We start from the raw sequence: 26,185 nt of genomic DNA, 5'->3' as shown, positions 1-26,185 counted from the left end.
TGAGCAGCAGATCTTCACATATTTGTGTAGAGAAGATCCGCAAACTGGATTTTAGGGCAGAAGAAAATGTCCAGGAAGAAGCCTGGAGAGATGCAAGAATGAGACAGAGGGAAGGGCAAGAAATAACATGGATACAAGGAAAGGTCTAATTACATATACATGTAAATGGGCATCCCAGAGAAAAGGAGGATGAGAATGTTACAATATTTAAAAGAGATGTTGGCTAAGAATTTTCCAAAACAGATGAAAGCAACAATTTAAAAAGTACAACATAACCTAAATAGTGTAATTTTTAAATTAGATCGAAATGTAGGTGTATATCTAAGAGAAGTGAAAACATGCCCACGCAAATGTTTATAGCAGCATTATTCGTAATAGCTAAGAAATGGAAGTAATTCAGATGTCCATCACCTACAGAATGGATAAATAAAATTTGGCATATTCATGCAACGTAATATTCAGCAATAAAAAAGAATGAAACATGATACAACATAGTTAACCCTTAAAAACATTATGCTAAGTGAAAGAAACCAGTCACAAAAGACCAACTCTTGTATGATTCCATTTAGATGAAATATCCAGAATAGGTATATCTGTAGACACAGACTGAACGAGAGGAGAATGGATGGAAGATTTGGAGGAGATGAAATGTTTTAAAATTAAATCGTAGTGATGGTTACACAACTCTGAGTACACTAAAGAATGCTGAATTGTACAATTTAAATGGGTCAATTTTTATGGTATGTGAATTATATCTCAGTTTAAAAGAGGGAAGAGAAATCCACACCTAGACATATCCTAGTAAAACTACAGAAATCAAAGACAGATCTCAAAGTTGGTGGAGCTATGGTGCTGGAATTACCTTTAAAGAGGAGCTAAATAGACTAGTAGATAATTTCTACAATTGGCAAATCTTCAAACTGAATACAGCTGTGAAACCCACACCCAAATGAAGAAACATAACATCTCAGCACCCTAGTAGCCCCCCTTGTACACCTACCTAATACAGAGCATCTATGCCCTGTATTAGCCAGGTGCACAAGAACAATGGAATTGGGGGAACAGAGGAGAGGAACAATGGAATCAGAAGAAATTGTAATGATGACATTATCACTGTGATGCCAGAAAATAACTGCCAACCCTGAGTTTAACCCAACTAAGATATTTTTTAAGAATGAAAGTGGACAACTTGGCTGGGCACAGTGGCTCATGCCTGTAATCCCAGCACTTTGGCAGGGTGAGGCAGGCGGGTGGCTTGAGGTCGGGAGTTCGAGACCAGCCTGGCCAACATGGTGAAACCTCGTCTCTACTAAAATTACAACGATTAGCCGAGCGTCATGGCACACACCTCTAGTCCCAGATACTTGGGAGGCTGAGGCAGGAGAATCGCTTGAACTCAGGAAGTAGAGGTTGCAGTGAACCGAGATTGCACCTCTACACTCCAGCCTGGGCAATAGAGCAAGACTCCATCTCAAAAAAAAAAAAAAAAAAAAAAGAATGAAACTGAAATAAAGATATGTTCAGATAAGCAGAAAAGAAGAGAAAGAATTTGCCTAAAAAACCTGTGCCAAAGGAAGTACCGAGGGATATTCAGGCAAACAGCAAATGATCCCTGATGGAAGGCCAGAAATTCAGGAAGGAATCAAGGTGAACAAAAGTGGTAAATATTTACATACCAGTAGTTCTCTTAGGTATATACCCAATGGCTGTGGTACATATATTCACAAAAACTGTTCAAGTGCCTGTCAGCAGTAAACTAAATTATATTGTCACATACACCTTACAGCCATGAAAATGAATCATCTGCAATAATGTAGATGAATTTCACAAACAATATTGAGGAAAATTAGCCAGATAGAAAAGACTACCTGATGTATGATTCTCTATATATTTAAGTATAGTAGGAAAAATGAATCTTTGCTTAAGAGTATTAGGATAGGTTGTTAGAGGCATAGGGTGCCTTGTAGCGTCTAGGTGCATAAGGGTGCTGAGATGATCTGTTTTTTTCTTCTGGGTGTGGGTTTCACAGCTGTGTTTAGTTTGAAAATTCAGCATGATATACACTTACACTGAATGTACATTATATATATTAAGCAGTTTTTAAAATGTGAAAAATCAGTAAATGTCAATACTAGTTGTATAAAATAATTTTGTGTTTATAGCTAGGAAGAAGTGTAGAGCAATTAAGGCATGTGAGGTATCAATTAATGAAAGTATTCATGTTATAGACTGAAGATGATTTTTGCCCCCCAAAACCTTTTTTTTTTTTTTTTTTTTTTTTGAGACGGAGTCTTGCTCTGTCCCCCTGGCTGGAGTGCAGTGGCGCCATCTCGGCTCACTACAAGCTCCGCCTCCCAGGATCACGCCATTCTCCCGCCTCAGCCTCCTGAGTAGCTGGGACTACAGGCGCCCGCCACCGCGCCCGGCTAATTTTTTGTATTTTTAGTAGAGACGGGGTTTCACCGTGGTCTCGATCTCCTGACCTTGTGATCCGCCCGCCTCGGCCTCCCAAAGTGCTGGGATTACAGGCATGAGCCACCGCGCCCGGCCTCAAAACCACTTTAATAAGCAATTTTGAAATTACAAGGAAGCAATCCCAAATAAATTTAAAAGGAGTTTCAGTTATCTTGAAATATTCTAAGTAGATCAGAAATACATTACATTGTGTTTTTCAATAAAAGTATTTTTTAAAAATATTTTTAGACCTATTGTCTGTTTTACTACTTCCCATATTGCTTGGTCTATTTTTTAAAACCACTCAATCTGGCAGTATCTCTTGAGAAGTATATGGCACTTAATGTGTATTGTTCCCTAGAGGAATCATGAACGAAAGAAAAGGTGCAGATTTTTCTCTTGGGATACAATAGAAAATTAATTGAAAAAGGAAGAGTCCATAATTTAATGTATAGTTACAATTGGGGAAAAAAATCATAATATATAATTTTCATATTTGTTGATTATATCTTCTTAAACACCAGTTATTACTAGCACAGTTCATTCTCTATATGTGGCAGCTCATATAGCTTATGTTTGTATTTTCATCTGCTTGGTTTATATACAATGATCTAAGCTATAACAGTCATTTTTATGCATTGTCTGCTTACTCTTTCTTTGCTTGCTTCGGACTCATCAGTTGGCTTTTGCATTCCATATTATGATTTTGAAAGAACTACTTCAACGAAAAATTGTATTTTTGTTATAGTGATTCTGCTGCATGGATTACAAGCACTCTCTCTCCATGCTTGGATAAACTCCATCAAAAGCACATTATCCTCTACTTCTGTGGCCAGCTGCCTAATTGTATCTGCTGTAACCACATGCTGTTGGAACATGATACCAATGAAGAACAGAAATGATAAATTACTCCCTGCAGGTGATAGTGATAATGATAATTTTTAATTTCCTTCTTCCTTATAAGGTCTAGTCTGATCTTATTTCATTGGTTGCCATCCTATTACATACACACAATGTGTCCTCTTTAAAGAAATACTCATCACACCAAAATACATGAGAAAGTCATTTGTTTTTATCCCAAATCATTGTTCTTCAAATGAGTGTATATTAAATGAACTGCATTTACCTTTATATAGAATAAACAAGCAAAACATGGCTTAAAACAGATTTTTTCCATGATTCATTTTACAAATGCCATGAGTTTTCTTTTTGTGAAACCCACAAAAAGATGAGTTCTGGAACTATTATATGCTGAGGAATATTTAAGATGTACAGCAAAGCTACATGCTTGTATTTCCCTATGTGCATCAAAGTAATTGTGGAGGATTCTCACAAAATGTCGAGTGATCAAGCTATCCCAGAAATTCATCACGTGTATGTATTTTCCTTTCATTCTGTTTTCTTCTATCATTATTTTTGTTTTGTTTTGTTTTTAATTACTTACCACTCATTCTCCTTTCTCTCACTCTTAAGGGACTTTTATAACTAAAACTTTTAGTTACACGTTTTTCTGACTGTGGTATAATTCAGTGGAATTTTATTTAATTGTGACCTTGCCTTTGCAGATTAACCCAGCTCCTACAGATACATTTTAATGTTTTTCCCTCAGCAGTTCTCATTGCCCCGACAAGATATATGTGTGAGACAAAGGAGAAATTTCTTCTGTAGTCAGCCTTCAAACCTCTGATCTTTTTCAAGCACATGTCAAGTTGTAGCTCTGGTTATTTATTGCCATTGCCTATTAGTCATTATTTCCTATGGTTATTCTTATATTTGAATGACTTCCACAGAGAGAATGTATATTCATTGAAATTAACATTTAAAAGATGTAAAGATAGCCTGTCAAAGTGATGGTAGCAAGATGATCAAACTGTAATTGAAAATAGTGGCATGTTTATATTTTCCTGACAAAATAAATCATTTATTCCTAAATCAGCTGATATTTGGTTATATCATATATAATAGCTTTGCAGAAATAAAAACACTAATCATAATTCATTTGGTTTTATATTACTGTTTCAAAATTGAAGTTTTTTTCTTAATCTCTTAATTAAGCCTCAATGGCATGCAACTGTAGTTCCAGCTACTCAGGAGGCTTAGGCAGAAAGATCCCTTAAGCCCAGGAGTTTGAGTTCAGCCTGCGTACCATAGCAGGACTCCATCTCTAGAGTTAAATAAAATTTTTTAAAAATAATCACACACACACACAAAAAAAACACAAACCCTGTCTCTTTAAGGGGCATTCTAGATCGTGTTGGTGTTTGAGGGTAAACACCCATTTTAAAACCAGAAACTCCCTTTTTTTTCAGAGCAAGAATCTTCTCCTTTCTCAGCTATATGAGTGCTGTCTAATGAATAGGTAGATTATCTGCACAAAGTTTGAATTTCAGGTGAATTCCTTCCTAACTTCTCTTCATGCTTCTGCTTTCTGTTTAATGTGTGCTGTGGAACTGAGTTAGTATTACTGTAAACCAAACCTCATTAGAAATGTGACTGTGCTTGAGGACTCAAAGATACTGTGATGCATTTCACATGGAGGCAATTTCAGATATTTGTCATAGATCCTTTCTGGTGCTTATAACCGAAGTTAACTATGTCTGTCATTTTTCTTTGTCTTAAAACTTATTTTTTGGTTACCCAGAACTTCCCAGTATTTCTTTCACTGTATTATTTAAGGGCTGGAAATTTTTAACTGAAATTCATACACAGACTTGGAGATTGATTAATAACCATGTATGGCCGGACGTGGTGTCTCACACCTATAATCCCAGCACTTTGGGAGGCCCCCCCCAAAAAAAATGTGGGGAAAAATAAATCCTAAGTAAGCTAATAAGAGCTTTTGTGAAAATTTGGGTTTAAAAGCAGCTTTTGTAACATCTTCAGCTTCAGATATATGAAGAGAAACATTTCTAATTCTGATTTTAAAGACTGGCAATAAATATAACAGTTACAGAATTATAATTGCAGAAAGATGAGAGGCTGACACATGAGTTTAAAACAGAGTTTTAAAAGATACATTAAAAATTTTGAAAACAAAAAGATATTTAAAACTGTGGGTTTTCTGTTCTTGTGGTTCCAGGTTACCTTCTGGTAGCATTTCCCATCAACCTGAAGAAGTTCTTTTAAAATGTTTCTGAAGGAAGTCTATTGGCAATGAATTTCTTTACTTTTCCTTGACTTGAAAATGTCATATTTTGCCTTCATTCATAAATGATGTTCTGTCTAGATGCAGAATTTTAAAACTTTCTCCATCAGTGTCTTTTTCTTTTCCATCTGGACCACCAATGTCACGTTAGATCTATGGGTCTCCAAGGTCCTATAACATGCATTTTATTGCCGTCTTTTTCCCTTCTTCAAATTGGATAATTTCTATTAATCTTCAAATTCACTGATTTTTTCCCTGTCATCTCCATTCTGCTATTCAGCCCAGAAGTTTCAGTTATTATAATTTCCAATTAAAATTTTTTCATTTGGTTCTTTTTTACAGTTTCTCTGCTGAGAATTTCTAATCTTTTGATTCATTCCATTGTGTTTTCTGTCCCTGTTGGAACATAGTTGTAATTGCTGCTTTAAAGTTTTGCTTGATAGTTCGAGCATCTGGGTTATCTCAGAGGTGGCTTGTCTTTTCTCTTGAGAGTTGTTCAATTTTCCTGATTCTTCGTATGTTGAGTAATCTGAGATTGTACCTTACATGTTGTGCATGCTATGTTGTATAAACTGTGTATCTTGTTAGAGTCTTAAGAGTGTTGATGTTTATTGTTAGCAGACAGTCAGCCCAGTTAAAATCAGACCATAAGTTCTGTCTCAGTGTCCGAGCAGACAGTTGGCCAAGTCTCAGTCACATTCTCTAAGCTTTTGTTATGCTGTTTTGAGGCTGTCTTACACATACCTACTTTACGGATTAGTCTGAAACTTTTACAGATTTTTCAAATCTCAGTTCGATTCTCTAGGCCTTTACTTAGTTTTGGTTTTTTTTCCATGCATGTTTTATTCAGAGGTTAATCCTGAGACTTGCATCAGTGATTCCAATTTTAGTTCAATTCTCTAAGCTTTTGCTATGTGGGTTTGGGTCTTACCTGTAAATGCGTAATTTGGGGGTTAGGCTGAGACTTGGGCATTTCCTACATACAAAATTAGGAGATCTTTTCTAGCTCTCTCCTCTCCATATTTGTCCCACATGTTCCATGCTTTTCAGAGTTAAAAATTATTAGTTCCATTCAAGTTCAGTTAGTCAATGCTTTAATAAAGTATACTGACTATATAATAAAGCTAGCCATATTTGAGACTGAAGACAAAGTTTTCATTTGGCTAAAATGTATTGAAAACCTACTATATAACATTGTATTGGGTAAGGGGCATAGAGGTGAGTTACACATACGCCCTGCTCTTAAATAAATTGCAGTATAAGGCAAACTATAATATACTATTGTAACTAACATAATAGAATGTATAATAAACACATTTGCTCAGCAAATATTGTATTGTATCCTATGGGCCAGGTTACTGCTCTGGGCACTAAGAGTATAGTGGTGAACAAGACAGGCATACAGAAATAAATAAGAAAACAGCTGAACTGGTCTGTGAAGAGGCATCGTAAGTATCCAGAAATCAATTGTAAAAGGTTTTATTTAGAAATATTCTAATTAACCACATGATTTTTATGATAATCTGTGGCTGAGTACTACATTGTTTTATAATTCTATTTGGCAGAATTATTAATAGTATTTTGATTCTCTCAGTATCTAAATTGCAATGAACCTCAAGGTTAAATATTGAATTTGGTTTGGACCTAATCCATATTAACCCTACAAGATCAATAAAATGTCACATTTTTAACAAAAGCAGCAGAGTACACAAATTAGCTTTACCATGATTTTTCAAAAACTCAGTGTCCTGTTTTTAACACTTTGTAAGCTTAATGTAATGCCAGTTTTAAAAAATGATTAAGTCCAGCTAGTTCCAATAGTGAAAGAAAAAGGAATGGTATTTAAATTTAACCAAAAAACTCAAAATTATGTATTTACCTGAATATGTTAATTTCTTTAAGAGATCTTTTTGTAGGCTGGGTGCAGTGGCCCACACCTGTAATCCCAGCACTTTGGGAGGCCGAGGGGGGTAGATCACAAGGTCAGGGGTTCAAGACCGGCCTGACCAACATGATGAAACCCCATCTCTACTAAAAATACAAAAATTACAGGTGGCACATGCCTGTAATCCCAGCTACTCAGGAGGCTGAGGCAGGAGAATCACTTGAACACATGAGGCAGAGGTTGCAGTGAGCTGAGATCGCACCATTGCACTCCAGCCTGTGCAACAGAGCAAGACTCCATCTCAAAAAAAAAAAAAAAAAAAGATCTTTTTGTACTATTTTTGTACTATCACAATAAGCCTTAGAGCTCACTTTGGAGTTTCGCCTTTGAGTACTTGCTTAAACATAAAATTTGAGTACTATTGTTCATTTTTTCAGGAAAATAAAATAGGTAACATTTTAAAAATCTTTATTTCGTCACAAAAATATTCACAGTACTTGACTTAAAAACAGATATACTAGACTAGAAGAAATTAAATGAACTGGCTTTGTATAAAAGAGCATGTTTCAATTATTTATTGCTGTATAATAACCCATCTCAAAACTCTGGCTTGAAGCCCAAAACATTTATATCTGTGTTTCCGATTCTGCAATCCTGACTAGACTTAACTGACTAGTGCACCTGCTGGTCTTTCCTGGCATCTTTCAGGCTGCTGCAGTTGTCTGAATGCTTGACTACAGCTGGAGAAGCCAAGATGGCCTAACGCATGGGTGGACACTCAGTTGGCGAGTGAGGATCAGTGAGGGGCCAGCTCTCTTTCCATGTGTGTTTCCCTTTCAGTGGTCTAGCATGATTATTTCTCTATTAAATCATACTGATTATTTGATTAGCCTTATTACCTTTATTATGTTACTTCTGTGAGGAAAAGCCAAATTACATTACTTTGTTTTTACTTATAACATCTTTTCCAGGAAAAATATTGAGTTTAAGAGGTATTGAGTTTCTGAAATAGTTTCTCATTTGCCATGTCTTAAGAGACAATAATTACTTATTACATAATGTAATTCATTTAGTAAGTATTTATATTTCTTTTTTTTTAAAAACAGGCAATTGCTGGCTACTTTGATATATATTTTGAGAAGAATTGCCACAACAGGGTAAGTATCATGAGTTATCTCATAAGAATTAATTATTACAGAAGTACATTATATTTTATTTTGTGCCCCAAGGTGTTTAATCATAAGCATTTTGCTGCTGTAAGCAGTCGGGACTTGTGTTTGATGTTGTAGATTAATGTACCATGATATTAAAAATCTTGTACTTCATCAAATACTTTTGAACTTTACCAATTCAGGTCGTGTTCTCTACGGGCCCTCAGAGCACCAAAACACACTGGAAACAAACAGTATTTCTACTGGAAAAACCATTTTCAGTTAAAGCAGGTGAGAAAGAATAGTAGGGGGAAAAGTATCTTATTCATTCTGAAGTAGAAGATATTCATTCATTTTACAACCACTTTTTCTGTGCACACTATATTTGCTTTTTGAGATGGAGTCTCGCTGTCTCACCCAGGCTGGAGTACAGTGACGTGATCTCAGCTCACTGCAACCTCCATCCCCTGGGTTCAAGCAATTCTCCTGCCTCAGCCTCCTGAGTACTTGGGATTACAGGCACACACCACCACACCTGGCTAAGTTTTGTATTTTTAGTAGAGATGGGGTTTTACCATGGTGGTCCCCAACTCCTGACCTCAAGTGATCCGCCTGCTTTGGCCTCCCAAAGTGCTGGGACTACAGGTGTGAGCCACTGCGCCTGGCCTGCACAATATATTTGAAGCAATATATAACAGATGTTAAGAAAAGATGTTCTTAGAGTTTACCATCTACATACATTTTAGATGGCATATCATTTAATTAAAGACATAATTTAAGAAAATTTTTTAAGTCTAATTTCTGCCAACTAAAATAAATAAGATTACCTAGCTCTTAAAGTATCACAGAATTCAGAAAACTTTAAGCAATAGTTAGTATTTTATAAGTTACAAATATAACTAAAAGAAAATATTTTCTTTCTCCAAGTGACTAAAGAGAGATATCACCAATAAAATAAAAGTTAAAGACAATTTCATTCAGTAGTTATTGTAGGCCAGGTACAGTGGCTTATGCCTGTAATAAGCCACTTTGGGAGGCCGAGGCAGGAGGATAACTTGAGGCCAGTTTTGGGTTTTGGGTTTTCTTTTTTGAGACGGAGTTCCACTCTTGTTGCCCAGGCTGGAGTGCAATGGTACCGTCTCGGCTCACTGCAAACTCCACCTCCTGGGTTCAAGCAATTCTCCTGCCTTAGCCTCCAAGTAGCTGGGATTACAGGTGCCCGCCACCAGGTCCAGCTAATTTTTGTATTTTTAGTAGAGATGGGGTTTCACCATGTTGGCTAGGCTGGTCTCAAACTCCTGACCTCAGGCGATCTGCCCACCTCGGCCTTCCGAAGTGCTGGGATTACAGGCATGAGCCACCGCACCCAGCTGAGGCCAGTTTAAGACCAGCCCAAGCAACATAGCAAGACCCTATCTCTACAAAACACTAAAAATTAGCTGGGCATAGTGGCACAAGCCTGTAGTTTTAGCTGCTTGGAGGCTGAGGCAGGGGGCTCGCTTGAGTCTTCAGTGAGCTGTGATCATACCGCTGCACTCCAGCCTGGGTGACACAGCAAGACTGCCTCAAAAAAAGAGAAAAAGTTATTGCATTCAAACTTTATTTGTCTTACCATTCTCACCACTGTCTCTTCCCTGCCTATCCAAATGTTACGCAGTATTCAAGGGCAAATCAGATTCTATTTTTTATTTTAAAAACTCATTGATTGTTCACTTATATTAGCACCTTTAGTTCTGACATACCTGTACATTTCACTCTAAAAGTTAGAATTTCATTATGGGATTTAAAATTTTAAACTGCTTACTACATGTAAGTCTTCTTGTACCACCTTCTCTGAAAACCTCCTGAGGGCATGAAAGCTGAATGTATAACAAGCTTCAGTGAAAAAAATCCAACTTCACCAATAACTCAGGGAAAGGCTAACTGAACCTATGAGATGCTGTTTCTTGTCCATCAATTTACCAATGTCAAGTGCTGGCAATAATGTAGCCAAATGCAACTTTCATCCCCTTTTGCTGGCTTTTAATTAGTAGAACTTTTAAGAACAGTTTGATACTATCAAGCTAAGTATACATGTACCATTCCTACAGCCAAGCAATTTTTTCCTAGGCCTGTATTCTAACAGTCTCTCCCACAACATATATAAAAATCTTTATAGCAGCATGGTTTGTAGAAGGGAAAAATTGGAAATAACCTTAATTGTCCACCAGCAGAAGATGGATAAGAAAAGGTGGCAGTTGCATAGAATAGTATGTAGAGCAGGTAAGTTATGTATGTATGTTTCTATCAAAAACAACATTGAAGCCGGGCATGGTGGCGCACACCTATAGTCCCTGCTACTTAGGAGGCTGAGACCGGAAGTTCCCTTGAGCCCAGGAGTTTGAGGCTGCAGTGAGCTGTGATTGAGCTGCTTTACTCCAGCTGGGGCAACATAGCAAGACCCTGTCTCTTGGGGAGTTAAGGTAGGCGAGGCAACATTGAGCAAAAAAGAAAATTGCAGAATGAGTCTGACAAGATACCATTTATGTGAACTTTTAAAACATGTAAAACAACCACACATACACATACCTAATACAAGTATGAAACAACTCAGATTCGGCATAGTGGTTACCTCTGGGGAAGGACAGAAATAGGATTAGGGTAGGCTACAACTGAGGTGGCAGGGGGGTCAATGTCATATAAAAGACATATACAAGAAAACTTTGTAAAAAATTGGAGGAACTCTGGTAAAATACTAAGATTTAACAAAGCTGGGTGGTGGGCTCTATATTACAGTTACCAGGTGGTTATCAATCTCTGTGTTCAATATTTCATAAATTCTACTATAGCTTCAAATTCACTGTTGATACATAAATTGAGTTAAATAGATGCAAATAAATACGAGATTGAAGCAGCACCTTGTCATTTTCTCACTTTGAAGTTGCAAGTGATACGGAAATAAAACCTTGATGGTGTCATTTTCTGTCTGCAGAAAGCTTGAGCACAGCAGAACTGAAATGAGGAAAAGCCAAATGAAATCCTTTTAGCCTCATTTTTGTTTTTCTGTAGCTCTGGTATTTGGATTGATGTTTGGAAACTTGAAAATGTTGCTTTTTTCTTCATTGTAGCCATTTTGTCATCTTAATACTAGAGTTTTAAAGGCAGTACTAGTTCATGTTTTAATTGTGAGGGAGATTTAAGATAGCATTTGAGTTTGATTCTCAAAATTTTCTCCTGCTTCATTACAAAATATTGTTTAATGACTAGTGAAGTTTTGAAATCCTTACTATTCTTTACCTAGTAATCCTTAGAGTAACTGGTTTGTGCTTTGCTCTTAAGCATTTGTAGAATATTATGAAGGAGTTGTGTGATGCAAATATTGCCCACTGGCACCACCTGTGTTTCTTTTACTACCGTGGTGTATGCTTTTGTATCTAAATAGTAAGACCAATATGTCACAAAATATTAAAGAGAGTACAAGCTGAAGAAAGATTTTAAAGGAAATGGTACAGTTGGAAAAATAATCATTTCTTAGTTATGGGAGTATAAAGAAAGGATCATGTAAGTAACACTTTTTCTTAATCCTGCTAAGCCTTTGATGGTAGCGTTAATTAATAGATGCTGGGAAGTTGCAGAGCAGAGTACTGAAGAGGGTAAGCTCATCAGAAAACAAGCTCAAAAAGATCTATAGGAAGACTCCTGGAGTTTTACACGAGTAAGATGTGTATATATAGGATTAAATGCACAAGGTCAAGCAAAGTAGTTGGAGCAAATGTGTACCAAGGAGTTCTCAGTTCACACAGGGCTGCAAGGGGTTCACATTTCTAGCTTAAAGCTGTCTAGATCCTCCTTAGCAAATCTTAAAAACAAGCCTTGAAGGGAAAAGAACTAAGCTGCAAGTAACTTAGTAGCCACAAAGGAAAACAAAATGGATACATTCAATAATATAAAATTCTTGATGTCCAGCATTCAACCAAACATTGGATGCAGGAAAATGTCTGATAGGAACAGACCCAGAAGTGATGAAATTAGCAGAGAAGCATGTTGAGAAAATGTTGTAACTATGCTTATATGAACATAGCGAAGAGAATGTGAGAAGACACTTAAAGTGAAAATGTCATTTGATGGAATTAATGGCAGAAGAAAAGATCAGTGAACTTGAATACACAGCAATCAAATGTATTCAAAATAGAGCAAGGAGAGGAGAAACATATTTAAAATAAAAATGAACATATCCACAGTAGCCTATGGGAAAATACCAAGCACTCTATCCTAGTCCTTGGAAGAAGCTGAGGGAGGAATAGGGTAAGGTGAGGCGATGCAACAGGAAGTATATTTGATACAAGCTACACATTGAAGAAACTTAGTTAACCTAAAGAAGGATAAACTCAGAACACCAAAACATATCAAGCTAACAGTGATAACTTTTTTAAATTTTAACATAAGCCACAGTAAAAGGAAACATCATGTAGAGAAAGACAAAGAAATAACCTTAGAATGTTCATCAAAAACTGGCCAGGCGTGATTCCTCATGCCTGTAATCCTTGCACTTTGGGACGCCAAGGCAGGCAGATTGCCTGAGCTCAGGAGTTCAAGACAGGCCTGGGCAACATGGCAAAATCCCATCTCTACTCAAAATACAAAAAATTAGCTGGACGTGGTGGCACACACCTGTAATCCTGGCTATTCAGGAGGCTGAGGCATGAGAATTGCTTGGAACCGGGAGGCAGAGGTTGCAGTGAGCTGAGATCGTGCCACTGCACTCCAGCCTGGGTAACAGAGCAAGACTATCTAACAACAACAAAAAAATATATATTCATCAAAAACTATGTAAGCCAGATGATTAATTGAATGACATTTTGAAATACTGAAACTGGCAACCTAGATTCTGTATCTACAAGAAATATGTTATTTAATGAAACTAAATGAAGACTTTTTCAGAAGAAAAATGCTGAACAAATTTATTTTCAGCAGACTGGAAATATAAGACGTGTATTACAGTAAGTTCAAGAGGAAATAAAATGTCACCAAATGGAAACTTGGATCTTAACAAAGCAATGGAAAATGCCAGAAATGGTAAATGTGTGATCACATTAAAAAGCTTTATTTTTTCATTTCTTAATTTCTTAAAATGATCATTGACTAAAGCAAAACGAATAATGTATTGTAGATTTAAAACATATGGAGAAGTAAAATATATGGCAATGATAACCAAGGAAATTGAGAAAATAGAAATATTTAATGTATTGTAAAGTTTTTACACTGTATGTGAAGTTTAAGTATATACATTGTAAACCCTAAAGCAACAGCTAATAAATTTAAAATTTAACCACAAACTATAACTAATAATTTAGTGGTGGCGACAGAATGGAATCCTGAAAAAAGTACTCAATTCAAAAGAAGATAGGGGCCAGGCATGGTGGTCCATGCCTGTAATCCCAGCACATTGGGAGGCCAAGGCAGCAGGATCGCTGAGACCAAGAGTTTGAGACCAGCCTGGGCAACAAAGCAACACCCTGTCTCTAAAGAAAAACAAAAGTTTTTTAATTAGCCAGGTGTGGTAGCACATAACTGTGAGCTACACAGGAGGCTGAGGCAGGAGGATTGCTTGAGCCCAGGAGGTCCAGGCTATGGTGAGCTATGATTGCATCACTATACTTCAGCCTGGGTGCAAAGCAAGACCCTGTCTCTCAAAAAATAATTAAATTTTTTTAAAGAAGATGGGGAAGGCCGGGCGCGGTGGCTCACGCCTGTAATCCCTGCACTTTGGGAGGCCGAGGCGGGCGGATCACGAGGTCAGGAGATCGAGACCATCCTGGCTAACACGGTGAAACCCCGTCTCTACTAAAACACAAAAAATTAGCCGGGCGCGGTGGCGGGCGCCTGTAGTCCCAGCTACTTGGGAGGCTGAGGCAGGAGAATGGCGCGGACCCGGGAGGCGGAGCTTGCAGTGAGCCGAGATCGCGCCACTGCACTCCAGCCTGGGCGACAGAGTGAACACTCCGCCTCAAAAAAAAAAAAAAAAAAAAAAAGAAGATGGGGAAAAGGACACTAACAGATGAACAAATAAAAAACAAACGGTAAGATGATAGACTTAAATTCAGACTTAAATAGACTAATAATTACATTAAACATGAAGGATCTGGACATGCCAATTAAAAGGCAGAAATAGACTGAATAGAACTAAATGCTGCCTCCAGGAAACACACTTTAAATATAAAGGCACTGAAATTCCAGTCCCAGGTAAGGTGATAATAGCACATTCTATCCAATTTTTCCCACCAAATATAGCTATAAAACCAGAGGGCATGGAGCAGCTATTAAGATCTCTGAAAAGTAATAGCAAATAAATGGGAGGAGAAGGCCAGAATTCTAAGTACCAGCAAACCTGTAGTAAATTTATGATGTTTTCCTCCAATATCCCCCAGCCTGGACTCCAGATAGCCTGAAACCTAGACAGGGATCGGCACAGCGAGAGCTCCTGGAGGAGCAATGAATGATTGAACTTGTCATTTAAAAAAACAGTACCATTTACAGTAGCATCAAGAAAAATTAAAACCTTAGGAATAAAATTAACAAAATATATGCAAAACTTGTACACTTAACTATAGAACATTGCTGAGAGACATTAAAGAAAACCTAAATAAATGGAGAGATATATTCTGTGAATTGGAACACTTAATACTGTTACAGTGTTACTTCTTCATAGAAGAATTTCCTTTATTAATTCAGTGCAATCTCAGTCAAAATCTGTTTTGTAGAAATTAATGGGCTGATTCTAAAATTTATATAGAAATCAAAATCCTAGAATAACCAAAATAATTGAGAAAGAACCACATTGGAATCTTTATACAGTGTTATTTCTAAACTTACCAAAGGTTATATTAATCTAGGCAGTATAGTAGTGTTTATTATAGCCATTTAAGTCAATATAACAATCCAAAAATAGACCTACTCTTGTATAATTAAATTTTTACAAAGGAGCAGTGCTGATTAATGGAGAAAGGGTGATCTTTTGAAATGGTGCTAGAACAAGTAAATATTTGTTTGAGAAAATAATGATTCTTCACACCATATCCAAAAACTAACATATATAAAAACTAAGTGGATCATAGATACAAATCTAAAAGCTTAAAACTGTAAAACTTCTGGAAGAGATAATATTTGAGACTTTGGGGTGGTTTATGAAACTAAGAAAGTGGCAACATTCGAACACAATTTATGTAAATAATGCCGTAAAGTTAGTTTTAAACTTCCCACTGGACAGTCAATATCTTGAAGATAAAATACAAACTCCTTACCATGGCCCTTTGCAATCTGATTCTGGTTTTTCATCATTTCCAACCCCATCCTTTCACAACCCCAGGTAAGCTCATATACCCCAGTTATACAGATTGCTCATTTTTAAGCTAACTTTTCTTTTTCTTCTTGCTTTTGTCGAAGGTATTTTTCTACCTAGAAGGTTGTTTTGACCTCTTTCACTTGATAAATTCCGACTCACCCTTCATGGCATAGCTAATTTCTGTAAAGTTTAAATGTCTTCAGAGCTGATTGTTCTCTTTCTTGATTTCCCAGATAAATTCATACACACACGTGTTACAACATCTTAGCATGCTGGGGTTCTAATAGAAGTTCAACATCTTAGTGTGCCTCCCTTGTTTCTTCTTGATGTGATGTAATATTTGACATATTCTGCCGAATAAATAAGTACAATAGTATATATTGTCATTGAAATCTAATTTTCTCCATCACCCTGGGTAACACTATGCCAAGGTCATCTAGTGTCCATATTTTGTTGGCCAATTTTGCCAACTCCGGTGTTATCAGAAATTTCATACTATTGCACTTGAGCAGGTTAGTATTCAAACTTACCTTGGTATGGCTTAAAAGAGTTCTCTATAGTTACATTTAAACTAAAAGTAGCTTTTGACTCAATGTACTATAAGATTTGTAGATGAAAATAGATGAAGCTGTGAGTCTCATTTGGAAAAATTACTATATGTAAAGCTTATTTTAGTGTCCAGAAGGTAGTATGACAAGATAAGTAAAATATTGTAAATGGAACTATAGAGTTATTTTGCCTAGATGAGGACACTTAAAGTTTAAATTCAGAGTGGGTTTTCCCTTTACAATTCACGTTCTGTTTTATTGTACAAACTTTTATTGTAAGTAAATATGGCAGTACTTTAAAATTCAAATCTTTTTAATGTGATTTGGCTTTGAAAATATAAAATCAGGCTATTTCTCTTTATTTATCCATACAGTACATAGTAAGCTTTTATATGATAGAGAATCTGGGAGTTTTTTCTTTCATTTTTCAACTCTAAGCTTTAACAGCAATTAATAATGATTTATTGTGTTTTTCTTTCCTTTTTCTGGGGAAATGAAGCTTCATTGCTCCAGAAGAAATTAATTCTAAAAAATACAGTATAACAATTAAAATGAAGTCGTTTTTGTCTAGAACTATGGCACTGCTTTGTGTTATACTAACAGCCGTCTGCTGATGATAAAAAACGAGTCCATGCAGCTCAGCTCCAGAGTGTTCCTTCCAGCTCTCAACACAGTGCACACACTTAACAACATCAGTCATTTTATATCTATTTGACACTGATTAATTACTCTGATCCATTCTGGTATTATAGCCATTGCCTTGGCACTTTCGTTAGGTCTGAACAGTAGAAGGGAGATCAGCAGTGTGAATTATACATTTATTACTGTGACCCTTCATGCTATTTAATTAACTTAAATGAGTGTGTGTGTGCACCGTCATCTTTGAAATTATGATTATGGAAAAGATTTACCTGTATTTCATTTTAAGAAATGAAAATCATAGTTATCAGCATCAGCTTATATACATATGACATTATGTTAATTTTTCAACGATTTACATTGATGCTTACGATTTTTTCTTTTGTGAAAAATTAACAGAAATATCCGTTACTAATTCATTTTGACTGGGGTTTTTTGTTTCTAAACTGAGGAACACATAGAACTCTTATAGGTACATCCTTTGATCCTGAAATGAAGATAACCAGATTTATAAGCACGATGGAACATTTCTCTTTTGACTTACACTAAGGATTGAATAGGACTTTCATAAACAAGACAACTTACATATTTTAACACTCGAAAGGCAATGTAAATGAAAGAGCGCAACCATCAGAGCAAATGTACTAAAAGGAAATATTTACTAGCAATACCTCATATACATTAATGAGAAAAGCTGTAAGGTAAATGCACCAGATTTTTTAGATGGTAGTTAAATAAACGAAATCATACTTATCTCCTCTGATTTGAAATACAAATCAGAGCGATCATAGTTTGGTTGTTGTTTTCATTTACTCTTTTATTGATGAAGATGGCAGGAATGTAACACTGGAATATATTTCATACCTTTTATGAAGAAATTATACTTCTGATCATCCATCCTAAGGAATCAATTCAAAATTCAGATTTAAAAAATACTTGTTGCACAAAGAAATGAAAATTAACACTGCTTTTATTTTCTTTTCTTTCAACTCTTGCTTTATAGAATTTTTTTTTTTTTTCATTTTTTTATAGTCACGTCTGTCAAACTTTTCCTTTTGGTTTCTGGCTTTGGTTTCATCCTTTAAAAGATTATATTACTACTTTTGTACAATTTATTGAATCCTTCCTCAGTGACTTAAAATGCGCCACTTTCTATGTACTGAATCTTAATTGATCTTCTGATTTCTCTACATTTCATTTGTCTATGTTTATTCCTAGGCACATTTTTAAACAAATAATTTACATGTAATTAAAATTTCACACATTTTGATTGTACAGCTCAATGAGTTTTGAAAATTACATACACCACTGTGGAAATATAGATTATTTTCGTCACTCCAAAAAGTTTCTCAATTCCCTGTATGGGCAGTCCCCAACCCTGATTCCCAGACCAAGACAGTCACTGATATGCTTTGTCATTATATGTATTTCCTTTTTAGAATTTTTATCAACGGAATTATATGGAATGTACTCTAGCTTTCTTAGCATTTTTTTTTTGTAGATTCATCTATCATTAGGTTGTTCCTTTTTATTGCCAAGTAATATTCCTTTGGCCATGCCACAGTTTACTTAGGTATTCACCTGCTGCTAGACTTCTGGATTGCTCTCAGTTAGGGGCCAGTAAGAATAAAGTTGCTACGAATATTAATGTAAAAGTCTTGGTGCAGACAGATGTTTTCATTTCTCTTGGGTAAATACCTAGAAGTGGAATTACTGGGTCTTATGGTAAGCGTATATTTAACTCTCTAAGAAACTGGCAAATTTTTTTAAAAAGACTATACTGCCGGGCGCGGTGGCTCACGCCTGTAATCCCAGCACTTTGTTAGGCTGAGGCGGGTGGATCACAGGTCAGGAGATGGAGACCATCCTGGCTAACACAGTGAAACCCCGTCTGTACTAAAAAATACAAAAAATTAGCTGAGCGTGGTGGTGGGCACCTGTAGTCCCAGCTACTCTGGTGGCTGAGGCAGGAGAATGGCGTGAACCCAGGAGGCGGAGCTTGCAGTGAGCCCAGATCATGCCACTGCAGTCCAGGCTGGGCAACAGAGCGAGACTCCAGCTCAAAAAAAATAAATAAAATAAATAAAAAATGACTATAACTATCTAACATTCCTAGGGCTAGCATTCCATTGCTGAATTCAGTTGTTCTACATCATTTTTAGCACTTATAAAAAAGATGCAGTATTTTAAGCCGTTTTATTGAGTATGTAGTTATAGCTGTGCTTGTAGTTTTCATTTGCCTGATGTGATGTTGAACATTGTTTCATATGTGTATTGGCCATTTTTATATCTTCCTGTGAGATTTCTGCTCGAATATTTTGCTTGGTTTCAAATTGGGTGGTTTGTCATCTAATTGAGTTAAATTTAAAAGTTAATAATAGTTCATCTTTTCCCAAATATATATTCACTTGTTCCATCGTCACTTCTTAAAAAGACTATCCTTTTGATTTAATTGCCTTGGCTCCCTTGTCAAAAATTAATTGACTATATGTATATAGATCTACTTCTGAGTTCTCATTTTCCCCCATGGACCTGTATGTCTGTCCTTATGCCTTTAAGACAGACTGTGTAAGATTGAAAAAGAACAAGATGGCAAGATTCATACAAACAATTGTTTTGGCTATTCTGGGTCCTTTATATTGCCATATAAATGTTAAAATCAGGTCATTAATTTCTGGCCTTAAAAAGCCTGTTAGGATTTTGACTGGGATTTTGTTAAATCTCTAGATTACTGAAAATTGACATCTTAACATTGAGTCTTTCACCCACAAGAGAGTGGGTCTCTCCATTTATGTGGACCATTGTTAGAATTGTTTTGTAGTTTATGTAAGTCAGACATATATTGTTACATTTATCTCAAGTGTTGTATGCATGTGTGTGTGTGTGTGTGTGTGTGTGTGTGTGAGAGAGAGAGAGAGAGAGAGAGAGAGAGAGAGAGAATGAATGAGACTTGCTCTGTCTCCCAGACTGGAGTGCAGTGGCGTGATGTCTGCTCACTGCAACTGCCACCTCCTGGGTTCAGGCTGTTCTCATAGCCTCAGCCTCCCAGGTAACTGAGACTACAGGGGTGTGCCACAACAGCTGACTAATTTTTGTATTTTTAGTAGAGACAGTTTTGCCATATTGGCCAGGCTGGTCTCAAACTCCTGTCTCAAGTGATCCGCCCACCTTTGCCTCCCAGAGTGCTGGGATTACAGGCATGAGCCACCACCGCCTTTATGCTTTTTTGAAGCTGCTGTTTGTACTGTTACATAAATTCTTCATTGCTAGTAAGTAGAAATAGGATTTTTATATCTTGATCCTAAATGATAAGACCTTGCTTAAACTTCAGTATATAGTTCTAGTAGCCTTCTTTGCATATAGCTTCAGGATTTTCTATGTGTAAAACCAGGTGGTATGCAAATGAACACTTTAATCTCCTGCTCCCCCAATCTATCCTTTTTCCCTCCACACTTCAATGTCCTAACTAGGACATCTAATAGAATACTTACTTTATGTTGGGTCGGTGGAGGTAATTTTGTTATTTTTGAATCTCAAGTGTCCATTATCTGTCTTTTCATATATGAACTACTTTATACCAGCGACTAAATTAATTTACATAAGACATGCTGCTTGTAAGTAAAAAGGAACTAGCAAGCCACTGTGTTGTAAAAATCAAGTTTGTTGATTCAGTGTTGGCAATTCAATAACAGTAAGTTAAACCCGATAACCAAGTTGGCAATTACTATTCTGTCTTGTATTTACAAAAACATTGTCAGTTTATCATAATGTGGCTGTTCGTTCTCAGTTTCGGTGTCAATAAGTAACTTTTAATTTTTAAATGTTGATTTAAAAAGAAGCAATAAAACAGCCAAAATAGAAAAATCTTAAATGTGTTCAATATACTAATGATCTTTTATTTCTTCCCTAGGTTAATGCCTTAGATAAGAAAACATGTATCATTTTTCATTAGAGTTATTATAGAATAATAGTTACATTAACTTACATATCAATTGTGTTTATAAACAAGTGGCTAAATATTTTTACCAAAAAAAAAACCACCCACAGGGCAGTAAAATACAGGTAATTTCTTGTTCATTATAGTATATTTAAAGCTATAAATCATGATTTTTTTAGATATAGAGAAGCACCAGAATATAGTTGAGCTTGGGTTCTGGAATCAAACTGCCTTGCTGAAAATCCTACTTCTTTCACTAGCTGGCAGATGACCTTGGGCAGATTACTTATCTTTTCTGAACTTCATCTGAGTCAGGAAAATGCACTTACCTCATAGCAATATTTTGTGACCATTAAGTGAGATAAATCATGTAAAGACCTTAGAATAGAGCCTAACACAAAGTAGGTGTTGAACAAATAGAAGCATAAATTATCTAATGATTAACCTGAACTCCATAAAGTTTGTAGAACTATGACTGGTAATCTTTATTATGTCCACTATTGGTGAACATGTCATATGAGATAGTTTTATATCATTTTCTTAATAATACAGAGGAATAGGTCAGGTATAAATTCTAAAGCCAAATATACACATTAACATATATACCTACACAAAAATTGTTATATTTTGTTGAATGGATTGCACCTTGGGCCACATTATTTCTTCTAATATTGAACTCCTTAATTTTGTGTTAAACTATGAGTCTCTCCTTTTTTGCAAAGATGTAGAGAATAATGTATCAGTAATGGAATCTTTATATTCTGAAAATAAATATATTAGGTGGTTTGTTATGTTTTACTTGTGTTATTTCACTACCATCTTGAAAAGCATTCAGATAATTTTCCTTGAATATGGGGAATTTGCATTTTTTAAGTATGATATTGATTCAGTACTTCAGTAGTTTTACATAGATTTCCTTGGTCATTATATGGAGCCTCGTTGTGTCCATGCAGATGCTAAAGCTATTCCTGATACTAATTGGTGTTATCTTAATATTATTTAAGCAAAGAATGGTGATCAACTACAACTTAGTGGTTTGTTTTGTGATTTTTTAAACAGCTCTCTTTAAAATAAAGGAAAAAATAAATGAGATTTATAATTAGAAAAGTACATAAAAATTTGGAACATACAGAATTTAGGAAATCAGCCTTTGCACAGATAATTTTTGTGTGTTCATTGTTTCACATGGCTACGTTGTTTCCCTTTTACAGCACCAATGCATTAATGGCCAATGGCCTTGTCATGTGCCTCTACATTTTCCCAGCTATAATTTCCAGTTCCTCAGAATGCCATTCGTGAAGGTTCTGTGTATATGTTTTCCTTAAATACCATTACATGTACATCCCTTAAGCCTGGTGAACCATGACTTTAGCCCTGGCCATTAATCCTTGTGAAACCTTGCCTTTAACTGCCTTTCAACCATCCCCAGCGTTTACCTCTAGCACACTTTATACACATGCCTATTGTGTAATTGTTAGCATAGCTTTTTTCTTCACCCTGATCACAAACTCTTTGAGGGCAGGGACCGTATCTTTTTTCTAGATGCCCAGAACCCACCATAGGGCCTCATATTCAGAAGTTCAGTGAAATGCTTCCATTGACCCTGCATGACCACAATAGTTTTACTCACTTTCACAAGGATTTGACACTGTGGTGTGTAGTTAGTTCTCACTTCATTCAAAAATTAATGAAACAGGGCTGGGCGTGGTGGCTCACGCCTCTAATCCCAGCACTTTGGGAGGCTGAGGTAGGTGGGTGGATCACCTGAGGTCTGGAGTTCGAGACCAACCTGGCCAAAATGGCAAAACCCTGTCTCTAATAAAATATAGAAAATTAGCAGGGCATGGTGGCACATGCTTATAATCCCAGCTACTTGGGAGGCTGAGGCAGGAGAAATCATTGAACACAGGAGGCGGGGGTTGCAGTGAACTGAGATTGTACCGCTGCACTCCATCCTGGGCAACAGAGAGAGACTCTGTCTTTAAAAAATAATAAAAATAAAATAATGCTGCTCTAAAAAATGAATATTGGCTAGGCGCGGTGGCTCACTCCTGTAATCCCAGCACTTTGAGAGGCCAAGGCGGGTGGATCACCTGAGGTCAGGAGTTTGAGACCAGCCTGGCCAACATGGTGAAATCCCATCTCTACTAAAAATAAAAAATTAGCTGGGCATAATGGCACGCACCTGTAGTCCCAGCTACTCGGGAGGCTGAGGCAGGAAAATCTCTTGAACCCAGGAGGTGGAGGTTGCGGTGAGTTGAGATCACACCACTGCACTCCAGTCTGGGAGCTTGCAGTGAGCCAAGATCGTGCCACCGCACTCCAGCCTGGGCGACAGATTGAGACTCCGTCTCAAAAAGAAAAAAAAAAAATGATTATTAACTTTAAATAAAATTTAAAACGTGGTAAAACACAATAAAAAGAAGTGGTAGTTATACATTATTTGCTTTTCTGCTACACTGTATTCCTTGAATTCTTAACAATTTTTGCCTTTCTTTTACAGGTGAAGCCTTGAAAGGAAAGGTCACAGTTCACAAGAATAAGAAAGATCCACGTTCTCTCACCGTGACCCTCACATTGAATAATTCAACTCAAACTTACGGTCTCCAGTGAAAAAGCCATAAAAGCACACTACCTTGTTTTTAATGTGGGGTAGAGTGAGTCAGCAGGAGGGAGCTGCTTTCATGTGAGCAGACGGATGGATGATGGACCCTTCCCTAATGAGCCTCCTCAATAAGAGTTCTTACTGTGGGAATCTGACATAGTTCAGCTGAGGAAGAGAATCAGCTGATCCTCGTGGTCTGCCACGTAATCATTTTCTTAGAAGTTTGCTCCACCAGATTTAACCAACTATAACTCCCACCTTGAGTTTATCTATATGGAAAATCATTTACATTGGCCTGTATTTGGAAGCAAGATAGTCTTTTGTTTTTAATAAGTTTCTTACTATAAATTTTAAACAGAAATTGGTTATTTGGATGTTTTATTAAACTAGTAACACAGGTAGTACATATTTTATTACGGACTCCTCGGAGGAAGAGTTTTTAATTGTATTATTTGCTAGAAAATCAGGATGTAATAAAGATTAGTGCAAAAAATCTAAAATATGGAAAATAGCTTCAGCCTTCTTATACAAATCATATATGCAGACAGCCTAATTGATTAAGGTTCTCATTTTGTAGTTTCTTCCCTCTTTGTGACTATTCCTTAGCCTTATAGATTTTTAGTACTGCCCAGGAAATCTAATTTCAATACATTTATTCTAGGTTTCATGAAAGTTTTTAAAGATTGGGATAAATATGTACTTATTTACTAATGTATCATCTTTTTCAAACTAGATTTATGTGCAAAGGTTAAACATGTAACTGTTACTATACTTAGCACTCTATAAAGTTGTCATTTACAATTACTGATTCAATTTGAAATGTAGAATGAAAAAGCTTCAATAAAATGTATCAAACTTATAAAATATTTTTAAAATATTTATATTATAAAAAGTTTCAATAAAATGTATCAAACAACATTATAAAATATTTCAGCTAAGTGTGGGGGCTCATACCTATAATACCAGCATTTGGGAGGCCAAGGCAGGAAGATCACTTAAGGCCAGGAGTTTGAGACCAGCCTAGGCAACATAGTGAGACCCGGTCTGTACAAAAATTATTTTTAAATTAGCCAGGCATAGTGGTGCATGCCTGTAGTCCTAACTACCTGGGAAGCTGTGGTGAGCAGATTGCTTGAGTCCAGGAGTTGGAAGCTACAGTAAGTCAAGATCGTGCCACTGCACTCCAGCCTGGGTGACAGAGAAAGACTCTCTAAAAAAGTTAATTACCTAAAAGTAAAAATAGGGCCAGGCATGGTGATTCATGCCTAAAATCTCAGCACTTCAGGAGACCAAGGCAGGAGTATTGTTTAAGGTCAGGAGTTCAAGGCCAGCCTGGGCAACACAGGGAGACTCCATTCTACAAAAAATTAGCCAGGTGTGGCACACACCTGTAGTCCCAGCTACTCTGGAGGCTAAGGCAGGAGGATCCCTTGAGCCCAGGAGGTGAAGGCCACAATGATCACACCACTGCATTCCAAGCCAGGGTGACAGTGTTAGGCCCCACCACTAATTTATCACTCATAAATAGATAAGTTTCAACATATTAAGGCCTTTTGTAAAATCAGAAGCATTTAAAACAAGTCTTACTTAACAAAGGGATTATTTTTAAGAAAATAAGACTTTTAAGGAGAGGCATTCCACATGCCTCCTTTACATTCAGCATTTGGTTCTTTGTCAAAACAAGACATACACCAGGCAGCTTAACATAGTATTGAGAAGCATTAGCTATGGAGTCAGTGCCTAGGTTCAAATCCTAGCGCCAGCTCTTACTTGCTGTATGATCTTAGTCACTTTCCTTAACTTCTGTCTCCCTCCATGAACATGCCAATTTATGAGTTAATAAATCAAGAATTTAGATCAGTACCTGGCACATAGAAAACAATATTAGGTGATAGAATCATCATTATCCATTCAAGGATTCCCTTTCCAAAGAATATATGGCACCTACATTAGATCAGTTTAAGAATTGTCATGTTCATCAGATAGTAATTATTGCCCTAGTACATGAATGGGTGAGAAGATTCTGATGGGCATTAATATTTAAAGTGGCAAAATCTGTTTCAACAAGAAATTGTCTTTGGTCTCTTAGAAAACTGGCCTAGCAATGAGGAGGAAAAACCTCTTCAAATGATGGTTTTAAGACCATAAGTCTTTAGTCTTCCTTCACAAGCATGATTTGCTTTCACTGGGCTAAACCAGTCAGCTTGTTTTCACTATGGATTTGAACTCAGACCATTACTAGAAATTTATGGTGCTGATAACACAGTTTCAACTACTTGCAGTTTTGTCTTGAATGGCTTCCTACACAAATTTGAGTAGGTTAGGGTGATAAATAAGGAGGCCAAAAAGATTTAATGAATTTTTAAAGTAACCAAAAACGATCGGATTTTTTGTTTTCTTTCATTGATACTGAATACCAAGTATTTCCTATTGTATAAACTTCTTAAAAATTATTTCTCTTCAGAACTCCTGTTAGGTTTCCATCAGATTTCCACCTGGT

General features: G+C 36.4%; 1 protein-coding gene across 3 annotated transcripts in view; it reads left to right on the top strand.

Moving 5' to 3' along the window:
- The window catches only part of PRMT3 (protein arginine methyltransferase 3), a 135,598-nt gene extending 110,997 nt beyond the window's left edge, over positions 1-24,601 (top strand). For all 3 annotated transcript variants that reach the window (XM_025355887.1, XM_025355886.1, XM_025355885.1), the window contains 3 exons: positions 8,591-8,641; positions 8,839-8,926; positions 23,584-24,601. In XM_025355887.1, the coding sequence (XP_025211672.1) occupies positions 8,591-8,641; positions 8,839-8,926; positions 23,584-23,693 (249 nt within the window). In that variant the 3' untranslated portion in view covers positions 23,694-24,601. The remainder of the gene's footprint in view (positions 1-8,590; positions 8,642-8,838; positions 8,927-23,583) is intronic.
- Positions 24,602-26,185: the final 1,584 nt, after the last annotated feature.

The sequence above is a fragment of the Theropithecus gelada genome, chromosome 14, assembly GCF_003255815.1.
Source record: "Theropithecus gelada isolate Dixy chromosome 14, Tgel_1.0, whole genome shotgun sequence".
NCBI lineage: Eukaryota > Metazoa > Chordata > Mammalia > Primates > Cercopithecidae > Theropithecus > Theropithecus gelada.
Note: the sequence above shows the minus strand (reverse complement) of the source record. Positions and strands in the feature narration are given on the sequence as shown.